Source organism: Podarcis vaucheri (assembly GCF_965113315.1).
Source record: "Podarcis vaucheri genome assembly, chromosome: 8".
NCBI classification, from domain to species: Eukaryota; Metazoa; Chordata; class Lepidosauria; order Squamata; family Lacertidae; genus Podarcis; species Podarcis vaucheri.
In genome coordinates this window covers 44,010,287-44,038,266 of record NC_138766.1, presented here as the reverse complement: position 1 = coordinate 44,038,266, position 27,980 = coordinate 44,010,287, and the positions used below count along the sequence as shown (strand labels likewise).

The 27,980-nt window shown below is 41.0% G+C and overlaps 1 protein-coding gene across 2 annotated transcripts; it reads right to left on the bottom strand.

Moving 5' to 3' along the window:
• Positions 1 to 626: 626 nt before the first annotated feature.
• Positions 627 to 26,559, bottom strand: PTPN2 (protein tyrosine phosphatase non-receptor type 2). 2 transcript variants are annotated; one of them, XM_082235206.1, is made up of 10 exons: positions 26,263 to 26,559; positions 20,386 to 20,476; positions 14,295 to 14,395; positions 12,071 to 12,169; positions 11,811 to 11,948; positions 10,980 to 11,189; positions 8,976 to 9,137; positions 7,443 to 7,636; positions 5,363 to 5,566; positions 627 to 969 (listed from the first exon to the last, which is right to left on the bottom strand). In XM_082235206.1, the coding sequence occupies exons 1-10, from the start codon at positions 26,335 to 26,337 to the stop codon at positions 948 to 950; spliced, it is 1,296 nt and encodes a 431-aa protein (XP_082091332.1). In that variant the 5' UTR covers positions 26,338 to 26,559; the 3' UTR covers positions 627 to 947. The 2 variants fall into 2 exon arrangements, with proteins under 2 accessions (XP_082091332.1, XP_082091333.1); XM_082235207.1 differs by having other exon boundaries at positions 5,465 to 5,566; positions 26,263 to 26,555.
• Between the last annotated feature and the right edge of the window lie 1,421 nt (positions 26,560 to 27,980).

Sequence of the window (27,980 nt, the reverse complement as noted above, 5' to 3'; positions counted from 1 at the left end):
GATGCAGGAATCTCAGCTAAAGCATCCAGGACAGATGGACATCCAACATCTGCTTAAAAACCTCCATTACTTATTTTTTTTCATTTTGCTATTGTTACTGGTGGGTGGTATTCTTTTGCTTTTTAAAAAACTTATTGTATGTTGACAAAAGTAGCGTAGATTAGTTACCAAAATTGTAGGTGTATAAAATGAACTCAAGTTTTAAAAATGAAGATAAAATACCTTCGTCAGGCAAGGTATCACACAAGTAATTTAATCAAAAATTTAAATGGCTAAAGACTACCATGTTTCTCCCTCTTCCAGGACCAACCATTGCTTCTTTATTCCAGAATCGTATGTATGTACAGCTGACATATTAGTTTATTTTCTCACCCACTTTTAATAACTTCTTGCCTAATGAAAAACAGAAGCCAGGTTAGTCACAAAAGTATTGCCCAACTGGATTTTGGAGTTTTTTAAGGGCTCGACATAGCTTCCTTAGCTTTTCTATATACATATTCTGATTTAATATTTCAGGCGGCCATAATGGTAGCTGAAGGTGATAAAAATTAGGGATGACACTTGAATTTCTGTGAAATGAAATAGCCCTTTTGTGGGATGAGGAATAATACACACACAACAGTATGTCAATTAAAAAAAATATTTAATGCTGCCAAAAGTATAAAAAATACAATAAGAATGGCAGTACAAAGTATTTTCTAATGTGATCTCTTACATCTCTCTACAGTTAATACAAGCATAAATCACTTAAGACAAATTTCATTTTGCAAAGTCTTTTGCTGGTGATGTACTTCATTCCCTGGTTGTTTACGTTGTAAACAGATAGTTATGAGGCCACTTGTGTATTGCTCAGACCTCAGTTTTGTTCCTGAAGAGGGGTCATGTCCTGCTTTGCATGCCAAAAGTATATAATTTTTAGCTGCAGAATATTCACAAGTCTTGGAGATCTAGGTGTCGGTCACTCTCGGCCTAAAGACACACAATGTAAAAGAGTCACAGATTCAGTACAAACAGAAGTATACTGCTAAGAGGTATTAAAGTTTTACTGCAATTGTAAGTTAAAATATTTTTTGAAAGTCATGAAGGCCTTATTTGATATTGAGTGGTTATTGCAACAGGTGTACCCTTCCTATCATGGATAAAATGTCTTTGAACTAGTTATGAGAAAGGCACTAGGAACATTCATGCTCCAATTAAGGACCTTTTGAATTAGGAGGAAAAAAACACAAAAATGCACTTTGATTAAAAGGAAAGTGCATTGTACGATGAGTACAATTTTGTTGCATTTGACTCTCCTGAAAATTTCACTACCTTTAGAACTAAAATGAAAAGCTTAAAACTAATGTTAAGTGAGGATACAAGAGAAAACATGGAGAATTAAGGTGGTAACCACTGCATTTCAACTGAGTGCAATATTTTTGAAAAAAAAAGTTTTAATATGTTGGATAAACTAGGAATTGACAAAGGCTTTTAGAGTATTTTGAACAAGCTCGCTTTAGTTAGAAATGCAAACCTTCCATTATGTGTCTAATTGGATGGGCAAAAAAGTTAACCCAAAATCTAGCTTTCTATTTGCACAAGGTTCTCAGTCCTTTTATCAAATGGGAACTGCCAACAATGTAAAACAAATGTTTGGGCAGATGAATATCAAAGATGATTGCACCAAAGTGAGACAGACCCAGGACAACTCAGGTATGAACTGAAAAAGCAGTGGAAGACACAAACCCAAAAAACACAGGAAAGGGGGCAAGTGAGTCAGGAATTCCAGTTTTGTTGGGTTGCTTCCCATATCAAGAAAGAACCGACATCCTTTCCCTCTCCAGCAAGATGGCCACCCTCCCAAATACTAGTCAGGCTTACTCTTTCCTGAATAATATATTGTCTTTCTCTATTATAACCCGACACATATCAACTACAAAAGTGACTTGTGTGGTACTCACTTTTAAGGCTTTGCTAATTTTCTCCACACAAACCACTGTAACATAGTATAGATATATGCAATGCTTTTTTTCCTGGGGGTACGCAGGGGTACACATACCCTTAAACATTTTGTGAATCTAAGTTTGGCCTCATTGAGGGGCAGTATTTCAATATGAGTAGGAAAATGAGAGTATCCCTAAACTTTTTTTTTTTAGAAAAAAAGCACTGGATATATGTAGATCTATAGTTATATAGATAAAATAGTTTTTTATATATATAGTATGTGTATGGATTTGCATGTATTAATCTATAATGAAAACTGCACAGAAAATATTCTCAAATATTTATTAAAATCTGATAGAACCAGTTGCAACAACTATTTTGATCATGAATAAAATTGCTTATAAATGAATATGGTGAAAATATTAAGGAGCAAGGACAATATAATATGCTCCATAAAATGCTGCCAAGAGCAAAAAATGAAGTTACTTCTGAGGGAAAGGGAGGGCACAGCTCAGTAGTTTAATGTAAGTGTTGTAACAGACATCTCCTTGGCATCTCCAGGTAGGGCTTGGAAAGACATGTCCCAAACCCCAATAGTACTACTAAGCTGGATAGACCAATAATTTGACTCACTGAGGCAGATGCCTATTAAGACCTGGGTATGTATTGAACAGTAAGATGGAAAAAGTACCACCATTCTTTACATGCACACAAGCTTTCAAGAGTGCCTAAATGTGAGTTTGAAACTGGCAATTTAATCCAGAAATGAAATACATTTCCATCTTCTATTGTGCATTTGGTTTCTTGGAAAAGTCCATTTATATAGAAATCCTGCCATTCTGATCAGTACCTTTTTGATGTTCAAGCTTCACAATTCCAAAATACTCCCTCTATTAACATTTAATAATCCATAAGGGAAATAACAGTAAGAATTGAGAAAAATATATTTCAAGAGTTCCTTGATTTAGTTCTACCTTGAGTTTGATTTTGTTTAATCTTGAGTTTCCTTTTATGCTGTACTGGATCAAAAAGCTTACTACACTTCAAAACTCTCCAAACATATGGTGCCACCCATTTGTTCAGGATTAGAATTTATAAGATCCTTAGAACACTTATAGTAACTCAGTAATCCTAAAATTGCATAATTCCTCTTCCCACAATGAAAAACAAAAGACCTGGGATTAAGAGTTTTGTATTTTTTTTGGCCCTGATTTATGTCTCTAATATATCTATGAGAATGGTGGGTGGAATAAGCTTGACCTTTCCTTAAAATCCTGTGTCCTAAACTGTAAAAATGTTTGATAATATTGTGTCCATATCAGAGTATTGTAGTTCAATTGTCTTAAGTATTCTGTTGGTGCTGAGATTCATAAAGATGCCATTTCACTGTCAAAAAGTAGCTCTACTGTTATTCCACTATCTCATATACCCACTATCCATAGGCCAACATAGAAGAAAAATAGTATTTCCATTTCCTTTCTTGGAGAAAACATTCACATTATGGGCTATTTATTTGTTTCCAGCTGCAACACTTAATATGGCCTACATTTTTTCTTTTCAGAAAATATGACGATATTTGTCACATGCTGTTTACAACCACTATAAAAGATACTAAAATATTTCAAGGAATAGGAGTCAAATCAAGTGAGACACACAAAAACGTTTTCACATTTAATGGAATGTTTGAACTTTAAACACAAGCTATGGCTTCCAACAGTAGCTGCAGTCTTAACACAAACTTCCCTTCAAAAAGAGTCTGTTTGAGATATTGAAGCTCCCAGTAGTCTTATAAAAATTAAACATTTTCAAGTTTTAAATAAAAGGTAACTACAAGCATAAATACATGAATGCAACTTACAGAGTAGAAACTGAGAAGCAGCCCCTATTTGCTTAACACCAAATACCTCAAAAGGGCAATTCACTAAATCACTAATTTGGGGTGGTGATATCAGTAAATTTCCAAACCACTCTTGAAATGTTGGGGATGGATGACCGATAACTAATGCATACTCTTTCTGTCAGAGAAGTTTGTACAAATGTAGTTTTTTTAAAAATACAGTTATCTACAAAAAAAGATTAAATAGAGTTACAAAATTTATTCTAGGTCTGGATAGTATAAATGGTTGATGGTATATTATACACACACACACAAATGTAACTGTTTTGTATTCAGAGTATGACACCACACTGTTTATTGCTTCTATCCAGTTATGAGAGTTGATAAAGCCTTGGCAATTGAGTCTACTACATCTAGTTGACTATCATTTTATGCAATATATACATGGTTGCTGAAAGTATGCATTAGTTTGCCTCATGAGTGTGGATAGGTGTGGCTCTGGATAATTGTCCAAATGCCTACTTCAGACGCAGCCACACCCTCCCTGAAGAAGCAGGTTTCTCCTGGATCCATTTTGGTCACTAAAGACCTAGGTGACTTCAGTGGCTAGGAGTGCCTTTTATCAGCTTTGGCTGGTAAGACATTTATGGCTGTTTCTAGATTGGGATAATCTGACCACTGTCATCAATGAGCTGCTAACCTGACTGGATTACATGACGCTCGCCCGGAAGCTGCAGGAAGTGCAAAATGTGGCAGCTTGACTGCTTTCTGGTGCAGACTATCCTATTCATGCCACTGCTGAAAACTGCAATGGCTACAAATTAGGTACCAGGCTAAGTTGAAGGCACTGGTACTGGTGTGCAAAGCCCTATGCAGCTTGGGACCAGGATGCCTAAAGGATCGTCTAACTCCTTATATACCCAGTCAAGCACTGTAAAAGAGCCTTTGCAGAAACCACCTTTTCCAGGAGGTTTTTTCCATACAATATACAAATTGGGTCTTTAGGATGGTGACACCCTTCGGAATTCCCTATTAGACAGGTGCTATCCTGTCTTTTAGCCCCTATTGAACCCCCCCCCTTCCCCCGGTCTCTTTCAACAAGCCTTTTAAGTGGAGACCTTTTCCCAGTCTGCCTCTGAGTACTATTTCTCACTATTTTATATATCAAATTGTTTTAAAATGTGGGCATTGTTTTATATAAGGAGTTGCATTTACTATGGAACTGTTTTTCTTATTTTACAGTTGTAACTGCTTTGTTTTATATTTGCGTATTTTGTTGATGTAACCCACCCCACTGCGGGGTCTTAAGGTAAAGGGCAGGTAAGAAATCCAATAAATAAATAAATAAAATTTATGTCAGGTAGCAATTTGGTTCCATAAGTACCTAAAGCAAAGAGTCCAGCCACAGTGACTAGTGATCAGGTTACTTCATGTGTTATGCATTACAAGATTACTGCATCGATTGCAGTTATATTCTCACTTGTTCTGTCAACTGCAGCAGCAGTCTTGCACCTAGAAATAGTTGCTATGTTCCCCTCAAATCAGTGGGACCGATTTAAGCTTTATATTACTAGATGCATGATTGCAGAAGCACTCACTTACATGAGAGCACCTTGGAAGTACAATTTCCAGCAAGAATAAACTCCAATGAAAATGGCTGAACCAAACCCAATCTTAGTGAGAATAGGTTTCCAATATAACCACCTTTTCCTTTTTCGTTCAGCCTCGCTCAGCTTATGCTTCATCTGCTGCACCATCTGTGCTGTGTTAGCTTTCCTGTCGTCTCTTAGCCGTTTCCGAACAGCCCTAGAAAGGAAAACAAAAAATGATCAGGTATAGTCGCAGATTTTTAATCTACTTTGATTTAAGAGTGCATGACAGGTAGCAACATTTAAAACACATCAATTAAAAAACCCCAGAAGAATCAGTATTGCTTATGTTTGTTAAATACAAAATTGAACTACGGCAGCTGAAACCTGGCCACAAATATCTAATCCTATTAAGAAGGTCTTTTTGGAAGATCATCAGGCTGACAAGCTTCCAAGGGAAGAGTTCTGTAAGTGGGCAAGAGGAAACCCATCCAAGATGTAGGTACATTACACATGCACAGACATACTGAACAAATGTATGATTCCCACCCTCCATTGTTACCTGTGTGCATCATTTACAAGTAAAATATATGATTTAAAGATGTGGCACTTCTAAAGGGTGTCCACTGTTGAGGAAGCACTCCAAAAGATAAATGGCCAAGCTTCTGAAGAAACCTCCAAATCTGTCATTTTTTTAAATAAAAAAAGAGCTTATGCCCACTTTTATGCTTCAGCCCCTAAAGGGTTGATCACTGCAGCTGTTGATCTAGTGTACAGGTTGAATCCTGTTTCCTGAATTTATCTGGAAATGAAACCCAGTACTGTATAGAAAATAGAAAGTGCCCCCAGTGACTGACAGTAAACTATGGGAGGAAAAAAAATCAGTTTATGTATCAAGTTATGCTACTAAGGTGGAGAGGGAGAGGGAGAAAGAGAGAAAATGCATTTTGAACTGTTGATCTGGGTTTTGATATTTAAGGTAATATACTCCAGTTGCATAAGTACTATGTTCTGCACGTAGATAATATGGATCTAGTATTTCTTCTGCATGCAACGTGATCTCTACCAATTCCTCCTTCCATTTGTGGCTCCCTGTCGTAACTTATTCCAAGGGTCCACCAATCATGATGGACAGATTATCAAGACACGGAGGGGATTGCAGAGGGAAAAGGAGATGGGCAGGCCTTCTCCATTAACCTGATATTCAAAGAAGGAATGTTAAGGATGCAAGCCTTTATGCTTTCATACTAATTCACATAGCTGGCGAATAGATGCATTGGGACATGTACATCACTAACACCATGAAACAGGTGATGTCCTTTATATATATGTATGCCCACTTTCTACACTCCTTAAGGGGGAAGGAATGCGATGTATATATGCATATACTCCATTGCTTAGTGTTCCATCTGCACCAAGCAGAACACGGTCAAGGTACCCTTCCCACTTCTTTGCTTGCTTCTTCTGTACATGCGATCTGGAGCAAGGGCTTAACTTGACAAACACTGTCATGGTTTCAGATTGCACTACTACACACATCAGATCATGATTAAGATCTAGAAGTTACTGAATTGAATCCAGAGTTGACTTCTGTTAGGTGAAGTTTGGACCCAATTCATTGCAATTACTACTGAGCATGTTTGCATCAGCATACAACAATACAGCAAGTGTTTTAACACTTCCTGAATATTTTCAAAACACTGGAGCTTTAAGGGTTATAAGCTTCCTTTTTAAATAGTAGTTCAAATTCTTTATTATGACTAGGTTTATAGAGCTCTTCAATGATATTCCAATGGGTGCACAAACAGAACAAAACAAGATGCAGATCCTGAAACAACTGTTGGATTTATATAACAAAGATCTACTAACTCCATTGTGGTCTCAATCCATATACATACCACCACATTCAGCTTTCAAACACTTTCCAGAGTTCAGAACAAGAATGTAACATCAAGATTAAGTGACATGAATTACAATCAATAGTATGGATTTTGTAACAAGGGGTACTCTCTTCAAATCATATGGCATTGGTTTTTAAAAATGGCCTTTGCTAGTGGCCTCTTTTCAAGTTATTATATAAAAATGATACTTACGTGTCAGCACTTGGATCTGCAATATTTTGTATTGAAGAAGACATGTCAGTATTTATAATGTTCTCACTTTGCTCCTGGTTTTCTAATCCCACTCTGTTCCCATTGTGCCTCCCTGTAGTTAGTCTGGTTGGGTGTGGAGGGGAGCGTTCAGAACTTGGTGCCTGGTCCTCTTTTGAGAGTTCCTTCCACCGATTCTGAATGGAGGACAGCTTGTTAGAGTTTTGAAGTTTTTTTTTAACTACCTGAAAAGTCACAGGTACAGTTATTTTCAAAGGTGAGCTACAACATCCTTGGATAAGAACGGCAAGTTGGGTTCAATGGTTCCTTTCCATATGTGAAATACTATGTCATACATACATTTACAGGACTGTTTTAAAGCTTGCACTATAACACTCCACAACAAAAAGAAAACAAAATCCAAAGACACTGTGCTTGAAAAAACACGAAAACTGCTATGAAACATACTTACCGTATTTTTCCGTCTGTAAGATGTCCCCATTTTGGGGGACTCAGATTTAAGAAAATTAGGGGAAATGCATCCGTGTATAAGACGCCTCCTAATTTTTGACGTTATTTTAAAGCCAAAAACTTATACTTATACACAGAAAAATATGGTATATATTTCCTCTAGTGTTTGTGGGATAGTACTACTGGCCAGTGCTATTTCTCTAGAAAAAGAGGTGCCTGAACTAATCATGAACTCCTCCCTTGTTCTCTTATAATGGCAGTTGCGCCCACCTAAGAGGTGCCAGAACTGAGCTCTGGTGAGTTCTGGATGAAAACCCCCCCACTGCTAGTGGTTGTCTGTTTCTTGTTCCTTGGATCTAACTTTTAAACACTTGAAAACTTTTCTATTTCACCAGGCCTGTGCAGGCAATTAAAAGTACACCCCCACAATTGTCTACTGATGTCTGTTTTTAATTCCTTTGGTTTTAACTTGCTTTTAACTTTTTATGATTTTACTGCATGGTTTTTATGGTTTTATATTGCTATAAACTGTAATATTTTTATGTTACAGCTGTATATTTATAAATAAAATAATGTAAATCACAAAATAATTAAATTTCAGTATATAAGTCTGTTTTACAAAATTGCTATATTCATCAAAACACTATATAAATTTTACTCAGAACCTTTTTTGGATCTACAGGCCAGATCCTTATCAGGATCAGGCTTATGGGCTAAATTTGACCAACACCACAATGACATCAGGTGCAAGATGCTACAAAAACTAAGGTTTCCCCCTTCATTTTAGCAGGGGAGTCAATGTAATGAGCACATGATTAATCCTGCTGATTTGGTCAATCACCCTTGCTTCCTGCCAGCAACAGACATCCATCAGTTGATATAACTTGCGACTGCACCTCACAGATCTGGGGGAAATGGTCTCATGGGCCAAAACTGGACCACAGGAAGGAGGTTGCCCACAAGTGACATAAACCCTGAACAGCTGGATCTGGCATTATTAATAATTTCATTACAAACTCTTGAGCGAATGATTTAAAAAGCAGTCAATTTATGCTAAACACCTACCTGTATAGTAGAATCACCCATTATGTATTTTGCTCCTTCTATTACAGCCATGTATGAAAATCTTAGCTGATCTGGAGTCTGAATAAGTCCCATTCGATATTTTCTCATATTCAATAAAACTTGCTTTATGTCTACAGAAAGTGGGTCTTCTCTTTTTTCCATCTGTGTAAGAAAAAATAGCAACTAGTTTTAGCGGCACTATGGCAGTTCAGGAACAGGGTGAAAGCTGTTTTAAAATAAAATGATTTTCATGCAAGTATTACTGCTCTCTGCAACAAGAGAGAGAAGGAGAGCGCTCCAACTTTGCACCAGCAGATACTAAAGCACATAGCTTTCCTCTCCTATCCCCTGCAGAACCCTAAATTGCACCAGAGGGCCCCTTAAGCCTCTACAGCAGATTTCCAAGGCATAAAAATTATCACCCAAAGAGAGTGCACATGTTATCAGAATGCTGATATTCTATAAGACACTTCAACTCACTCACTGACTTGCCTTTTCATTTGAAGATAAAAAACAGAAGTATTACCAAAGGAAACAGAAAGCTGAAGTTTAGTATATGATACATATACAGTGGTACCTCGGGTTACATACGCTTCAGGTTACAGACTCCACTAACCCAGAAATATTACCTCAGGTTAAGAACTTTGCTTCAGGATGAGAACAGAAATCATGCTGCTACGGCGGCGCAGCAGCAGCAGGAGGCCCCATTAGCTAAAGTGGTGCTTCAGGTTAAGAACAGTTTCAGGTTAAGAACAGACCTCCAGAATGAATTAAGTTCTTAACCCGAGGTACCACTGTATTCAAACAGCTCCTGATGCAACAATTTGAAAAATGTTCGGTATCTCTCTCCCCACCCCCTTGAAATGTAACACGTTGTTTGCTTGACAACAGTAGCCTGTGCAGAAAGAGAAAATATTGAACATGGGAGTTCTGCCCTTACTGTCTTAACATGCCTAAATTTGTCAAGAGGCTAGGCACAAGGGTATATAAAAATTGCAGTACAGTGGTACCTCCGGTTACGTACTTAATTCGTTCTGGAGGTCTGTTCTTAACCTGAAACTGTTCTTAACCTGAAGCACCACTTTAGCTAATGGGGCCTCCCACTGCTGCAGCGTGATTTCTGTTCTCATCCTGAAGCAAAGTTCTTAACCCGAGGTACTATTTCTGGGTTAGCAGAGTCTGTAACCTGAAGCATATGTAACCTGAAGCGTATGTAACACGAGGTACCACTGTAATGCATACTGTAGGTCTTGCTCCCACCTCAACTGCATCCCTGACCACAGTTCTTCTTTACTTTCTGTCATGGAAATCAGAGGAAGACTTAAACCTGTTTAAGACATTACATTCTGTCTAAGCCATGACTTGCTGGAATGAGAACAAGCAAATAACTTCCTTTCTCCTTGTGAATCCAGCTTCATTTGTTAAACCAGCTTCTTTAATGTCTTAACTGGGAAATCACAGTTTGAGTGATCTCTGCAAATCACAATCAAATTAGTTTTCAGTCCTGCTTTCTAAAGACTGCTCAAACCAGGACTACAAACCACAAGACTACTCAGTTCATACATCTCAAGAAAGTAATTTAACAAACCAGATGTATTTATTTTGCTCGCTCAAGATGTTTGGTCTAAATCAGGGGTTGTCAACCTGGTCCCTACCGCCCACTAGTGGGCGTTTCAGGATTCTAGGTGGGCGGTAGATGCCCACTAATGCATCTTTTTTGATGGTAACATTTCTTTACCGCCCACCAGTGCTCGATGGAAGGAGGATTCAGCTTGTGCCATAGAACCCCCTGCCACCCATCTCAAGAAAGATGCATTAGTGGGCAGTGGGTATCAAAAGGTTGACTACCCCTGGTCTAAATTGTCAGAGCAAACACTATTTTTCATTTAATGGCAGAATTCAGTTTTTCAATTGTTATTCAGGCATTGTAAATTAGGATTTTTTCCATACCACCACAAAGAAACTTAGCAGCAGTTCTTAGAGGAGCATTTAAGACAAACTTACCAAGATAAGGCATGTGTCTACCAATGAAAATGTACCGGAGCGCCCAATTCCAGCACTACAGTGAATGACTGCCGGTCCATGTTCAGGACTCAGGGATCCAGACTCTCTGACTTTAAACAAGAAGTTGAGGAATGAAGCTGGGGATTCAGGAACTCCAAAGTCTGGCCATGTAGTATAATGAAAATGGAATATCATCCTGGTCTCATGAGTCTAACAAAAAGAAATGGGTTTAAGAGCAACTTATTGGAATAAATTTGTTTTGCATCAAGGCAAAACAGCATGCAGTAAGATGGCTGATCCAAATGTAACAATTCATTACTATGAAAATAATTCCAAACTGAATCCCTTGGTTGTAAGTTTGAATGGTCCTCACCTAAAAGCTTCCTGGAAGTGTGTGTGTGTGTGTGTGTGTGTGTTGGCACAACATAGAGAATGGTTCCTGTTCAATGCAAAAGTTTGCTCTGTATCAGCTGTTGTTTGAATATCATGTTTCATTAAAAGGCAAACATTTATTTTTCTTTATTCTGTGTACCCTTAAGATATATTCTCATTCAAATAATGTTTTGCTCTCAAAATTAACTCTTCCCCAACCCTGAAGGCCAAGGCTGCTGAAGTCAAGTATATTGAGTAGCAAATGGCAGTTAAGTGTGAACAGGGCTTAAGCCTGTGCCTAGCTGCTAATTGTTATAATCAGCAGTTCTCTGTGCACCAAAGGACAAACATGCTCCTGCTCCTGCACCTGCAGATAACTTGTCACATGAAATGTGCCATGGCAATAACGACACATACTTTTCACAAGGGTTTCAGAGACAGGTTTTGATGAAAACTTACATCGAGGTTTTCTAGTTGAAGTTGGCGTACTGTATAGTAGGATTTGACATCTTCAGATTTTAACCTGACACAAAATCCTGTTTCTTCAAACATCATTTGTTCCTCCTCTCTTGTTGGCCAGTACTGTGCACATTTCACCTAAGTTATAAGATTAAAAAATTCCACATAACAGAGCGCAAGTAGAAAATAAACCATATACACTTCACTAATTGCATGTTGATCTCAATAAAACCAATTTTAATGCAGTTATGGCAACTCACCGAATCTTTCTCAACAATTCTGTTTAGCATGACAACAGCTTTGGTCTTTTGTTGCCATACCATTAGCCAGAAATGGCAACATGTATTAGGAAGTGGACCCTGTAAAAATAAGGGAAAGGAGGCATTCAGTCAGCAGTCTAACATAACTCAGAACCTAAATCTTGGAAGCAAAGTTGACTATCACCCAATAATCTAGTTGTAAATTAAAAACAAAGGAAGCTGCCTTATAGTAAGGCAGACCATTAGTCCACAATGTCCACATTGACTAGCAGCAAAGGGTTCCTATAAGGGTCGTTCCCAGCTTTACCAAAAGATCCTGGGGCGTGAACCTAGAATCTTCTGTAGGTGTTCTACCACTCAACGACAGTCCCTTCCATTAACATGGTTTAGTGGTCAGACGTGCACCTCATTTTTGGAAATATGAATAGGTCTAGCCCAGCCTTCCAAATGATATAAGAATTGCTGGCCCACAAGCCTACTAACCCTTGTGGCTATGTTCTTATGTTCTATGTCCACTGTCAGAGGCAGTATTCTGAATTCCAGCTGCTGGAAACCACAGGAATGGACAAGTGCTCTTGTGCTGCTTGCAAGTTTCCTACAGACATCTATTTCGCCACAGTGAGAACAGGATGCTGGACTAGATGACAAGCTGGCCTGATCCAGCAGATTCTTTTTATTAGTCAATCTGTCCATATCTACGTGGATTTTAAAATACTTTTCAAAATCCCAGTAGATATTCAGATCTCAGTTGCTTAAAACAAAAAAAAAAAAAAAACAACACAGCTGCTTTGGACATGCTTGTGTGGCATTTTTTAAAAAGGCAATCATGACCTCTCTTCTCCGCCAAAAAGAGGAAATAACTGACATCTTTAGGCTAAATAACACACCGGAAAGCAGCTGGCTTGTTTCAGTAACAGTTTTCATGTTCAATTTGGCCAGAGACATTTTCTTAAAAGCCTAAATTAACTGTTAACAGCAGCACTTGGCCCATAATGGCTTACTAGTGTTCTTTCATCAAAGTCTGTTTTCCCCGACATGCCTCAGTCACAGAACATATAAGATAACAAAATAAGCCATGTAAGTCCCCTTTTCAATAGCCAGCATTACTGAGTTGTTGTACTTAACTGGATCTCCATTAGGTGGGTAAGACAGAACAAAGGTTGTTCATGAAATAAAAAAGCTACTGTGACAATTTATTCCCACATAAACACTGCAGGGCCAATGTTCCAAGCAGGGATTTGAGTTGAAAACTTGCTCCAAATCTGAAGTTCCAGGTTGGAGTTTCATAAGATTTTTTTTATTTGCCTCAATCATGGAGCAGTATTTGCCTCAGGCAAGATTATTTCCACATCACCTATCTTGTTCTAATCCTTATGATGATAGCAGTAATCCCATTTGGATTCCCATACAGAGGTTGGGCTGTGAGTACCTGTCCCCACTATACAGCTATCAGCAAAAGCCAAGTGCATTGCCTTGCCTTTGCTGCAGAAGAATAGCTTCACTTTACCAAGCTCACCATAAGGTTAGACATCCAAGGAAAGCACAATCTCTTTACACCAGTGGTTTTCAACCAGTGTGCCATGGCACCCTGGGGTGCCTTGAATGATGGTCAGAGGTGCTGCGGGCAACACTGGCCTCTTGTGTCTCTGCCTCCCAAAGGCTTGCACAGCTGTTTGTTGCAGCAGCCCTGGCCGCAAGCGCCTCAAGTGAACAGTGCCTCTGGGGCCGGCCTGGAGGTGCTTCCCAGGCCCCTGTGCGGCAGTGTGAGGAGGCACCTCTCTTTGGGGCAGGGGTGGCAGCTCAGAGACCAGGGCAGCAGCTGCGGCTGCCTGGAGGACTCCCAAGGAGAGGGGAGAGAAGATGAGGCTGAGGGAACACTCCACAAGGAAAGTTGTATGACAAAGAGTGAGAGGTTGCCAGCTCTGCAGGGAAGGGGTGACATAGCTGGGCTCCTGAGTTCCACAGGGATGCCGCAGAAAGAATGTAGCTGGTCAAGGTTGCTGTGGACTCAAAAAGGTTGAAAAGCCAGAATTTCTTGTTATATCCAAACTGGGGAAACTCTGACTTAACATTTGTTAACAAACCAAGAGTGTGGTAGGAAGTAGGGTGGGATGGAGCAAAGGAGAAGCACTTAAACCTGGAATAGTCATCTGAAGAGGCCCCCCCCCCCATATTAGAATTAAGTCACTAAGCATATAACACCTAAAAGTCGGATACTACTCACCTGCGTTAATATATAATTTCTCTGAGCTTCTTCATTAACCACCAAGCTTGCATTGATGTAATCATTGTCCGTATTCTGGAGTATTACACGACTGTGATCATCTTGAAATAAATATAATTAGTAGAGTGTTAAGTATCAAGTATTAAGATTTTTATGGATAACTTTGCTCAATGCACTAAACTTAAAGCCAAGATATTGTGGTACAAGCTACATTATTTAAACTATTTATGATCTACTTTTAAACATTTTGTATATAGCTCTCTCTCTATATATATATATTATGACTAAATAGTCTAATACAAAATCATACACTTTTTCACACCCCACTTCCCAAAGCAATTTGGAAATAAATTAAGTATATGCATTTGGGGTGGGGAAGAAATACTAGGAAGCAGAAACTTCCCTTGAAGAAGTCTTATAAGACAAGCATCAGTTGAAGAGCAATAGATTTTCAATCCTCATACTAAGCATTTTCAAAACATCAATTATTTAATGTTGTAGCTAAACCGCCTTTAGCCAGAAAAGATTTATTGGAGTTGGATCTTTTTAAATCTTCTTACTGGCCATTCTCTATACCAGGGGTGTGTAACCTTCTTAGCTCCAAGGGCCAGATCCTTAACAGGATCCATATCAGGATCCGCCTCATAGGTCAAATCTGACAGGTGCTGATGTTTAGGAGGGAGGCTCACAAAGGCATTTGTAAGCTCCCTCCAATTTAAGATCAAAACTTGTGCACTTTTTGTGCAAGTGGCGGTAGCAGCAGAAGTCTGGTGGGGAAGAAGTGTTTCCCTGCTGTTGCTCGCCTGCAGATGCACAGGAGCACTTTTGAGAAGGCTTCACATCCTGCTGCCATTGTTGAGCAATCCTGTTCCCTGCTGTAAAGAGGGCACACAGCCAATGCAAGATTAAATGCTGTCCTCCTGCACATCAGCTGACATTCCCAGTGACATCAGCTGGTGGGTGGGTGAATGTGGAAGGGTTGCCATACGTCCAGACTTTCCCAGAGACATCTTCTTTTTCAGACTTAAAAATTCTGTCTGGGTGGATTTGTCCAATTCGCCAAAATGTCTGGGGTTTTTTGTTCGGTCTGCCCCTCCCCTTGTGCTCCGGTTGCCGTGAATGTGAGGAGGTGAAGCTCCCACTTTGTCTGGCCTGCCTGCCTTGCCTCTCTCTCTGACTCCACATCTTCTGCTTCCCAGCACTTTCCTCCACCCTGTCTTCTCCTCTGCTGGAGCCGCTTGCTGGGAAGCGAGGGGCTGGCAGTGACTGCGGCAGCTGGGGCTAGGCTGGGCAGGGTACAGACTCAGCGAAGGGGAGCGAAGCAAGGCAAGGCCCGGGACTGGGGCAGTGCCTCCCTCCGGACTGGACTCCTGATTTCCCCTCTCCTACTCCCAATGGGCAAGAGAATAGGAGAGGTCATGAAGAAAGGCCTCTTGCCCCGGGACGGAGACCAACCTGCCCAATTGCCCAGAGGAACCATGTGGCAGGACAGGCACCGCGGGAGCCTCTCCCTTGTGCTGAGTGGCCCGAGCTGCTGCTACTGCCACCTTTGCAAAAGAGAGGTCGAGAGGAATCGGAAAGGCGGAGGAAGCCACATGGAGGCGCGCTACCCGGAATAGGCTCAATCCTGGGACCAACCGGCTGAGGAAGAATGCGTGAGCCCCTGGGGGACTGTGTGGCAAGGCGCACTTGGTGGTGAGGCAGACACTGTGGGGGCCCTTCTCCTGCCAGCAGAGGGGTGCTGGTGGCGGGTGTGGGCTTGACAAGGGATAAGCAGAGGAGGGCAGAAAATGGCAGCGCCCAGTCAGGAAACCCAAAATGATAGCAACTTCCCCCTGAGGACACCTGCCCACCCTGACTCTGCAGCCCCACGTGCTCCCAGGCCACCTCCAGGTCAGTGGGCTCCATGTTAAGAGAGAGACTTATAACTTTTGTTCTCCCCCTCTCCCCCATTATATATTTTTTTCTCTCCTCCTTCCTTCTCTTTTTTAAAGGGAATTCCCCCACACACACATTTCAATTATTATTTTTTTATTACCCCTTCTTTTATTTTTGCTTTGTTATTTTATCTAAATTCTGGCCCCTCTCTTACAGTCAATTTGAGAAGGTGGGAGAGAGCTGCATTAACTCTCAGCTGAGTATACCAGGACTCAAGAGCTAGTGAGAACCTCACACCAGCTAGTTAAATTCTACCTCCAAAAATTTTAACCTTTTAAAACTGTCAATTTTTGGTTTATTCCTTTACATCTCCATTTTGATTTTGCATTTTTAACCCAAAGAAAGACAGTGGAAGTCTTTACATTTTGATTTTTAAACTTCACTTCCCATTTTAAACTTGATTCCTTGTCTTGAATGCTGACTTTTATCCCCAAACCCCTACTCCTACTCTTGCACTCTTTACCCTCATTCAATCATTTAATCCTCCCTTTCCCCCTTCCTTTTTCTTTTAATCTTCCTTTCATTCTATTATTTCTTCTACACCCACATCCATGCACCCCCCCCTTGATATGAGTGCATATACATGCACAAATACAGACACATATTAGGGTTGCCCTATGTGGGGTTAAAAGTCCAATCCAGAGTTAAATGTAGAAGTTGGAAAATATGTGTCCTCTTTTTTGCTCTTCAAAATATGACAACCCTAGGTTTGAGGAAGGTGCCCTCAGAGGCCAAATTAGACACTCTGGAGGCCAAGACTGGCCTGGCAGCCAGATGTTTCCAGTCTTGCTCTCTAGACCATGAAGCACTCTAAACATGGGTAGGACACCTTGTATCCACCTGGGCATAAAAACTCGGACTAGCAAGTAGATTACTGAAGTTACTGCCGAATTGCTTCAGGACACAAGCATCACCACTTCAGGAAACAATTCCATCACCAGATAATCTATTATATGTACTTTAGATATTTTTACACCAACACCAACACCCATTTGGCATATACAATAGGTGTCAGATTCTTCAGGGGTGAAGAATCCTGGCACTCTCTGTGGGTAGCATTTAAACCTTTAGTTGTAACATTAATACAGCTGTACTTGAATTAAGTGTTCCACTCAGTATCTCAGTAATTTATATAATATGGACCAGCATTATAATCTTTAAATCACAGAACGGAGGTCAGGAGGATATAGCACTGGCCTGTTTAAGGCCTCCAATTCTAACCAGACTTCCCAGCATATACCTGAAGCCATGTCACTGCACCAGCTCTCCTCTTAAATGTTTGTAATTAGAATTTCCCCCAAGACTGGGCTTCTCACAACTCCCACCAACATGTATCTTGCCCATGGCAATCATCTGTAATAATGTTTCTTCATCATTTCTAGGTGAAAGGCTAGGGATTGCAAACTGCATACATGAAGTGTTCCACTGAGATGGAAAGCGAACACAAATATTCTATTATGCTTGATGAAGATCTGGGGCTACAAGCCAATAAACTGTGTATGGTGCAACTTACTGTACTGTTTTGTGATCAGTAGCTGATCAGATACAACCCGCTTTTCAATCTGCACAATGGCTTGCCTTGCTGCATGTTGGAGATGAAGAAGCAAATATGTGGATAGTGTCCTGGCTGTGCACACCTTTATGTGTGTAGACATCTAATTTAAATTACAGCCAGGGTTTGTACACTCATGGAGCACCTAGAGATATGCGATCGATACTGAACGTATAGGGGTTGGGGAGGGATCTCTGACACCATCTAAAGACACAACCAAAATATGTGTGGCTGGAAATTAAGAATGAAGACCTACAACCTTGAGTCCCTGTCAGACTGAAAATAAATCTAATTGCACAATAAAGAGGCAAGCACAAACCAGCACCACGCAAGAGGACTGTAGAGAAAAACATTTACTTCAAGCGTACAAAAGTTTTTACAATATATGACTGTTCAAAATGAATGAAACAAGCATGTGTTTCCAAGCCTTAAAAAGTAAATGAAAGCTTGGACTCAGAGATAGATGCTGCTTTCCAAAAAATATGATACCAAGCGCAATCACTTTTGGTACACATATTTTCCAGAGAGGATTTAAAATCTACAGAGTCTGAACCAATCTATCTATCTATACTATACAAATGCTTCAAATATTGTTTCCTTGAAGGGGAACTGTTTACCTTGCTTGGAAATGAAAGCGTTAAGTTTCTTTTTTCATTATCAATTTATTGGAACTCAAATGTTTCTGCTGGACAGAAACCAAAACCTTTGTAAATACTACATACCATTTGCCAACAGGAAAAACTTAAGATCTTGTTATAGTAAATCACACATACTGGTGCTAGTGTTCTCGGAAAGATGATGTCAGCAAGTACTATTTTAACCACTGAATCACCAAGCTGTGCTGTTGAATTTCATACAGAAGACAACAGTCTTACCCCACTTTTGTGCTTCAGTCCATCAATGACAAAAAGCAAGCATTTGGTCTAGTTTTTCAAATTATTATTCAGCTCTAATTTCATCAAAAAGAGCAAAATGGCTCTATGCAGATTATGAAGGGATAAATGGATTCTGAGCTTGTTGAACAACCCACATCTCTGCAGTGCTTACTTGTAGAGACTGCAGATTTACTTATTTTAAGTATACCACTGAATAATAAGACACTGCTACATTTCTGGGAAATGCTAGTGAGGAGGGGGTGTTGTATGACTCTGGTCAGAGGTGCCTCTGTTCAGCGTCACCCAACTGGAGGACAAGGTAGGTCTGAGGAGAGGCAATAGGCCAGATAAAAAGATTCTGCAGGCTGGATCCAGCCCACTTTTAACTGTTACCCACCCCTGCCTTAAGACAAAAGTAGAGGGCTTTTTAAAAGTCTGCCTCTTAGTGGATAGAGTAGAGAGTATCCCAGTATTCTGGACCACTGGTGGTGACAACTATGGAAAATTAAGACTTATTCAAATTTTCAACATGCCCTTCTAAATGTGATTAAAATAAAGTACAGTACTGAATATACTAGCTCATAATCTGGCAGACAAGAACTCCAGTCAATAAGCCATTTATCTTGGAAGAGTCCCACAGACATCAATAGGATTTTTAAAAGACTTTTCAGGCATGTTTATATAAGCCTAGTTTGCTGGAAATGCTCAAGACAGAAATTACTCTACTGCCAGCAAAGTAATTCCTGGAGGTCACTGTGACCTGGAATCTTCACTTTTCCACAGCACTTCAGTAATCCAGCAAAAGTTGAGAATAATTCTACCTTGCTTCTTATAAAGCACTCATTTAATCTTTTAAATTGACAATTGCCATGGAATTGAATAACAAAACAACACAGACTGTGTGGAATTCATACAAATTACCACTTCTGCAAAACCAACATTTTAACAGGATCTACATTAAATATATTTAATTTGACAAAATTTGCTAGTTTATGGGAGTGGAATCTTGAAACAAACAATGTTCCCATTCTGACTGTCTGAATATGCTTATCACAATAAATTTGCAGTTGCTCAGCTTTTCTCTTCCAAATACGGTACTGTCTACAGCCTGATGGTTAACTGAGTGACATGGAATTGTCCCAAACCATGTCTGGTACATATTTACCATAAGTAGTATTCCTTCTGAAAGATACCAGAACTGTCACATCTTTTATTTCAACAGCATAACAAAGTCGAGTTCAGATGACCTATCTTTATCTGAAACCGCATAAGAGAAAAATGAAGGAGCTTCTTAAGTGACACATACTTACTGCAACATCAGTCTTAACAATTTTTTAGAAGTCTGGATAATAATGATTATCCAGGGTTCCTGAAGGCACAGCAACCTTGCAGAAGTTGTGTATGTATAGTTCTGGTTAGCCAGTTCTGGCACCTGACTAGAGGACTGCCTGGGAGGCCTCTATACACTACTTTGAGTTCCACAGAAGAAAAGTGAGATATAAATATAATACTGCATGGATAGAAGGCTTCTATAGAAGTCTCTCTATATAAAGTACAATAATTTCTACATGACTTCATTGATTGTACGCACTTTCATCTCAATGACTGCAGTGGAGCTTCACATATCAAACTCTACAACACAAGCCGAAAACTATTTAAAGTATTAGCATTGGTAATGTCAAACCTACTTTGTCATGCACTAGATTACAAAAAAAAGTTTACTTACATGGGCTAACATCTCTGTACCTATTACGATTTCGATTTTCTGCATACTTTGCAACTCTATGTGAATAATCACTGGACTGGTGCCGAATATCCTGGAAGAAACAAAGATAGTTGATTATGTTATGATTACTTTCTGGCAGTACAAACAAAAGATACTGAAAAAATAAAAACAATTATTATATTTAAAGGCACAGTAGAAATTTATCTTACTCAATTTGCTGTAATCCTTATTTCTTTGTCAACTGAAAATTCAATGACTACTGTGATCACAATTCAACAAGGACAGTATTTTATGCAGTGATTAAAATTATTACAACCCAAGTTTCTAAATTAGTAGAGTGCATTCATGTAGCAAACTTCTGTCAAATTTAACAGCTGTAAAACAGAGATAGCCTTGGTCTATCTATTAACTGAAAGGAAGTTCTGAAGAGAACCAACCTGGATATGCAGTAGCAAGTTTGGGCAATGGTGTTAATCCAAGTCAGTGATCAGATATTTAGAGAACCTCTTACTACAAACTGTAAACTAGCTAACAGAATGGCAGATGCACACTGGGGGTGTCTGAACTGGCTGTTAATACCAAATAAACTAGTTCCATCACCACTCCACACCACAATTGCTCCACTGCTTCAAGACCCTAATGGGGCTTTTAAAAATGGAATATATATATTAATACACACATGGTATTAATTGCATTATAGTGAAAGCATGTATTTATTTGTGTAACAAAATGTTCAGGACTGAGGTTCTAGAATGCCAACATGCTTTCAATATTTCCATTTATGTAACTTCTGTTGGGAACAATTTGTATCCTGATACTTTAAGGAGTTTAAAAGTAACTTAGTTGGTACAGCTTGATAGGAAGATTTGGAGAAAGAACTTCATGGCCAAGTGCTCTACTACATCCAGTATGACAGCCCCATCATTGTGCTTATGAGGCAAATGTTAAGATATATTTTAATTTATTTTTAAAGTCATTTTTGCAACATTCCTTGTGGACTTAGCGTAAGCTTAAACTTGCATCTAAAGCAAAATAAAATAAAACAGAAATCCACCAGGGTGGTATTAAGTACCACTACCGGGATATAGAGCTTACTGAAAACTCAGTTTCTATCAGTCAGTGCAGGGGGTGGAACCTGGGGCCCTCTATATGTTGTTGGACTACAACTCCCATCATTCCAGACTATTAGCCATGTTGGATGGGCCTGATGCAGGTTGGAGTCCAGCAACATCTACAGGACCACAGGTTGACCACCAATGTCTTAAGTCACTGACCTAGTTCAGATATAATGTGAAACTACGGTTTAACATTATATCATTGAACTTTAGCCTATGTACATCTTCCTTCCCTGACATAGCAGTGAGGGGATTTTAAGGTCTGATTCTGTTTTCAATTAACTTCAGTTTATCATTATGCCTGAATCTAAAATTGATTAATTTTAATCATGATGTCAAACTGGCTTGTTTCCCTAAACCAAAGGTAAGACTAACCAGTTTGTCTGGATTTGAAAGTTTGGCCAAACAGCAGTTATTTTAAAATGGCAGTGAATTATTTTAAACACCGCCTTACAGTCACACTGGAAGCGGGGGGGGGGGGGGACAACGAGCCCAAGGCTTTTTCACTTAAGCAGAACAAGGCTATTAAGTAAGTATTGCAAAATCCTTCATTTACTCTGAGATTCAGTAGTGAGCACATCACATAGCAGGAAACAACTCAAGGACCCACAGAGAAAATACACAAATTGGATACTAGTTAGGACAAATCTCTCCCTCCTACAGATAGCTGGCCCAACAAAAGAAAACTGAGTACGCTGCACAGACTCTGCATCTCTCAAGGGGCCAGAGAAGGATGTAGCACAAGAACAACAAAGAAATGGAAATGTTAGTCACATCCTATCCTGGGTACAGAGGGTACAGAGTCATTTAACATGGCAGCTAGGAGTGCCAACTGTGAGCCACCAGTTTCTTAGTCTGATATCTCACTTTAACCATGGGATCACTCTGAAGTAGTAGCAAAGCTACTCTCAGGTTCAGCAGCCTTACCTCTTTTATACAACACTGGTCCACCTTACAATAAGCAAGTAAGGATTACCGAAAATCATCACTTTGAACAATGTATTAAAATTTTCCCTCTTTCGACAAAGAAAATACCACCATCAGAAAACAGATCATTGGCCCTTGTGTCAGTGGAAATACACAAGTGTTCACTACCCAGTACAAAACTTACAGAAAAAATAGCCCAAACTCAAAAAATAAATGAAGCCTACCAACAGTCAACATATTCCACACAAAGTTGGGAAAAGAAACAGAGTCCCTAATACGCAGCTCAGAAAATACTAGGGAAACGCAGCCAGCAGACAAGGACAGAAGGGACTTTATAAGCCCATAGCATCGTATCACCAGATCAACCACCACCCTGCAGAGAGGAACCCATTATTCACAAAGTATCCAGCAGCAATACAGTCATGTGAGAAATTACTGACGGAGTTAACCACACCACTATGCTTAAGCACGTGGCAACATGTGCTCTGACAGTGGTTGCAAAAATTAGAAGATACCATCAGTGTGACAAGAAGTCTAGGGATTCAAAGGCCCAAAGTAAATGGAAACCAGGAAAGCCACATCACAGGCAAACCCTACTGTGACAACAAGAAATATTAATATTATGAATATATTGGCTACCCACTGCTCTTCTGATGGAGAAATTTACTCAGTCACTGAACTGCCTCATCAGGGCAAACAAGTACCATGTCGAACACCTACTTCTACCCTCAATAACAAGGGTCAGCAGCCTAAGGCCCATGGGTCAGAAGCAGCCCACAGAGGGTCGTTTGACTGGCCCATTAGCCGCCCCTGAACAGAGTTGCCTGCTCGTGCACTGCACTAAACCAGCGCAACACAGGGACTCACTTCCGCACCATCAGAAATCGTGTCTGCGCAGACGCCAACAATCTCATCTGTGCAGACACCGAAAATCGCGGACATGTGCACTTGTGATCCAGCTCACAGAGGGATCTCCACAGGACTGATCCGGCCCAGGCAAGATAAACCTTGCTGACCCCTGCTCAATAACCTTACTGCTTCTTTGTAACACAGAACTTGAGCTATTGCTCCAAACAGAACAAGCACATATAGTTATCCAAGAGATATTTGTGAATTGGTTTCAATCTTATTGATTTGTCATGGGCTCTAATCTAATATACCAATACAAGAAGCAGATTGGAGCAAAAAGATTCAGGGCAGCATGCAAAAGAACACTAAGGCTGTGATAATTACCTGGGAGTAATGACTTACTTCTGAGGAGACATGGCTGACATTCCATGTACTTGCAGCCCATTCCCAAACACTATGTGGATAGCAGCCATCACAAAGGCTAGATGCCTCCCAATTTAAGGGCATTTGAAACGCACTATGGACATGTTTATTGCTAATCCTGGGAGTTCTCTTGTGGCACAATTGGTCAGTGCATCTGGCTGTTAATCAAGGTTGGTGGTTCAAGCCCACCCAGGGATGGCTGTGGGAAGGATTCCTGCATTGCAGGGGATTGGACTAGATGACCTGCAGGGTCCCTTCTGGCTCTATAATTCTAATCATCAGTGTAGATGTATAAGAGTCAATAAACAGAGACAATCCTGACAGGTGAAGGCCCTGAGGGTCTTGGAATTGGTCTGATAATTTATTCTGGGCAGGGTTCCACTCCCACTGAAGATGCTTGTGTGTAGTCTCAGGTACTCTTTGATTCAGAATTGTCACTTAAGGTTCAGGTAACTTCAGTGGGGCAGTGTCTTTGACCAGTTCACAGAGAATAGGGCTATCAATGACTAACAACCACAATGACTATGTTCTACTGCCACTGTTGGAAGCAACATGCCTCTGAATACCAATTGCAGGAAGACTGAACTGGGGAAACTGCAGGGAAACTCATGTAGGGAGAGTGCTATTGCACTCAGGTCCTTCCTAAAATATCTGGTTGGCCATTGTGAGAACAGGATGCTGAACCACATCAGCCTTGGCCTGATCCAGCAGGACTTTTCTTATATTCTGGTTTATTAGCTAGATCTGTTCCTGGAACAGGAAAGCCTGGTGAGAGTTGCTCATGCTCTGGTAAATTCTCGGTTGGACTACTGCAATGTTGGGCTGCCCTTGAAGGCAGTCAAGAAGCCATAAATAGTTCAGAATGTGGGATCGGAATTATAACCAATGTATCTAGCTGGAAGCACACAGCCACTGACCTGAAAAGCCAATACTGGCTATCTATATGCTTGTGAGCAGAATTCATGATGCTAGTGCTGATCTGTAAAACCCTAAACAACTTTAAGCTCTAATACCCAAATCAACAGTTCTTCTGTATCAGTCTGCCTATGCTATTGGATCTGAGAGAAAGCCATTCTTGTGACACAGAATAAGGCCTCTTCTGTGGTAGTGGTGCCCCACCTATACTCTCTTTCCTAGAAGCATGACAGGTAACAACACTTTTGACAATTCAGTGCCAGGTGAAAATCCATCTATTTGCACAGCTTTTTTTGGGGGGGGGAGATTATTATGAATTCTGTCACTGCTGAAAGTGAGGTTCCAGGGTTGTGCCTGCCTGGGTATTTTAAGGATAAGTTATGTTTTATAAGCAGTGATAAGTTGGCTTCACTGTAGTGTGGTTTTACAGTTTTATTGTATTGTAACCTTCCCTGAAATATATATGCCAAACAGCTCTTATAGACATACACAAGTAACAAAGCAACAGTAATGTAATGAGCTTGGGCTTTTAAAACCACCATCACTTTAGGTCACGCTAAATCTAAAGAGACTTAGCATCGTTTTGAGTATTAAGCATGTGTGTTCATATGCTTTTTAATGGACTCCAAAATGATGATTCAAAAAGTTTACATAAGAAACTAAATGGCTCAAGACTGAACCAACAGTTATAGGCCACATTCTATCAAGATCCAGACTGAACTCTAAAACCTTTTGTGTGTAAATACAACTAGCTCAAATGAGTTTTTCCCACCTATAAACTTTGGAAAAGTTTAAATTATCTCCAGTTCTCAACTATGGGCCAGTTCACACATTATGTGCCAACAGACCTGGATTTGCCACCAAGCAAACACACATCAGGGAGCTGCAACAAACGATGGTTCCATGGTAATAATGTGTGAGGCATTCCCAAGAGTTTCCAGCACAACCCGGGATTTCCTTTGTTCCTGGCACCATGACACTATGTTTAAACTGTAGCTAGGAAGTTATTAATTCTGCAGGGCGACTGACAGCAGCGCACATACGCGTAGAGTGACGTTGTAACACACAACGCGCATTAACGAGGAAGCGTGGCCCCGCTTGGTACAGTAAGGGCAGCTCTTTTCCCTGTACGTCGACAGGACATTTCACTCCGCAGGAATATTCGGCTCAAGTCAACCTACACGAGCGAAACGGCGACTTGCGACAGCCTGAGCACCACAGCACGACAGCTACGCGCGGAGCAAACACAGAAGTGTGAGACAGGAACCCGGAGAGACGGAGGCTGGAACTTGCGACACTTCGCTTGACGAACTTAACCCTCCCGTCACCACCCGTGCGAAGCAACTTAAACCTACCCCCACCGGAGCATGCGCAGCACTAACCTGCCCAAATGCCCCCTTCTCCTCTTGCCCGACCCCCGAGGCGCATGCGTTTTCCCCTCAGCCCTCTTTTATTATTCCTTCTCGCTCATCACCGCCCCTTCTTAAAACTGGAACATGCGCATTACTTCTCCCAACCTCAATGGTTACCTGGGGGAGGGGGGGAAGCTGGTCGTGGCCCGACGACTTCCTGCACCCTCACCACCCGCGTCGGCCCCCAATTCTCTCTCCCCGCTACACGCCGGCCCCTCCTTCCCTCCCTCACTCACCAGGTACCGGGGCTGCCAGCCGTTAGCAGCGTCGATCTCCTGGAACTCCTGTTCTATAGTGGCGGTGACGGACATAATGGCGGCGACAGCCGGAGGAAGGAAGGCCGCTGGGAGCCGACAAGTTCATCACCTACTCCGCGCTACTTGACAGGGCGCGGACGACAACCCGTCCACTTCACCGGCCGCGTTACCCTCGACTACCTTCCACACCGCGCACGCAGCCTCAGCGGCTCTTCGGCGGCATTCTCGGCAGGCGCATGCGCGGCAGGTCACCATGACCGCCTACCCAGAATTGCGGAAGCTCCGCCCATTGGCCGCGAAGAAGGGTGGGCGGGGGGGGGATCACTCCGCTGTTCCCTTTGGGCGGGAAGGGAGTGGATCGAGTTTCGTGAGGGGGCTCGGCAGGTGGAGGAAGTGGGGTTATTTTCTTTCCTCGTGTTCAGGCGCTGGAGGATTGCGGGAAGCGGGTGCTTCTCAAGATCCCGAGGGAGTTCCCTATGTATACTTGCAAAATGCCCGTCAAGCTGAAGGGTCCTGAAAAAAGCATGTAAAGGACACGATTGTAAAGGAAGTTTGATACTGTACCTGTCAGTGAGGCCGATTACTCAGTGTCAGGAAAATGGAAGAAATCCAGTTTGGCTGTTAACGCGGAAGCTGCCTGCGTGCAGCATTTTCTTTTTGCTTTATTTACATAGAAGAAAATAAAGGGGCAAACTTGGCATCAACGTTGTGTTCAGCCTGCTCCTTCCAGTGTTGAGTTCAGTAATGAGCAATCAAGTTTGTTCATACCTGCTCAGGCCCTGTGCCTCATCTGCTTAGATTGTACCAATGCAGAAGTTACCAACGTTTTTGGGCAGTGGGTACATTTTGAATTTTGACAAAAGTGCTGCAAACACCAGTCACAAAATGACTGCAATGGGTGTATTGCAGTGGTTCAAGGGAGTGGGTGGCGCTGTGGTCTGAACCACTGACCCTCTTGGGCTTGCTGGTTGGAAGGTCAGCAGTTCAAATTTGAGCAACAGGGTGAGCTCCCATTGTTTTGTCCCAGCTTCTGCCAACCTAGCAGTTCAAAAGCAACACCAGTGCAAGTAGATAAATAGGTACCACTGTGGTGGGAAGCTAAATGGTATTTCCATGTGCATTGGTTTCCGTCATGGTGTCCCATTGCACCAGAAGCTGTTTAGTCATGCTGGCCACATGACCTGGAAAGCTGTCTGTGGACAAACGCTGGCTCCCTTGGCCTGAAGCAAGATGAGTGCCGTACCCCATAGTCACCTTTGACTGGATTTAACCATCCAGGTTCTCATAACCCACCCAGGGAGTCCATGACATCATTCACATAACAAAAACTACCATAGATATATCAATTTTTTCAAAAATAGGGCATCCATGGCTTGGCTTTTGAACAATATGGGTCCACAGTATTTAGCTAATGGGAACTTCTGGTGTATTGTATAGCACAAAATTGTCACCACCACACTTACAGAGGGAAACTTCACACTTTCAGAATTGAAGATGGTTGGTGTATATGACCCTGGTATCCAATGAAATGTGGGCATGTTTAATGGTGCTAGTTGTTCAAGATGCCAAACCAGTGTAAAAGGGAATGGAGCAAGATCAAACAGTATTGTGTGCATTGTGGATTTTTGAAGTCTTTCCTAACAAGTACTGGTGAGCACACTGGTGCCTACAGGCACTGTGGAGACAGCCCCTGTTCT

Bases quoted from the DNA above. Each gene is read 5' to 3' on its own strand.
- PTPN2 (XM_082235206.1), bottom strand. From the start codon at position 26,337: ATGTCCGTCACCGCCACTATAGAACAGGAGTTCCAGGAGATCGACGCT. The intron at 20,477-26,262 runs GTGAGTGAGGGA...TGTTTCTTCCAG, and splicing joins GCTGGCAGCCCCGGTACCTG to GATATTCGGCACCAGTCCAG. The intron at 12,170-14,294 runs GTGAGTAGTATC...TTATTTTTACAG, and splicing joins GAAATTATATATTAACGCAG to GGTCCACTTCCTAATACATG.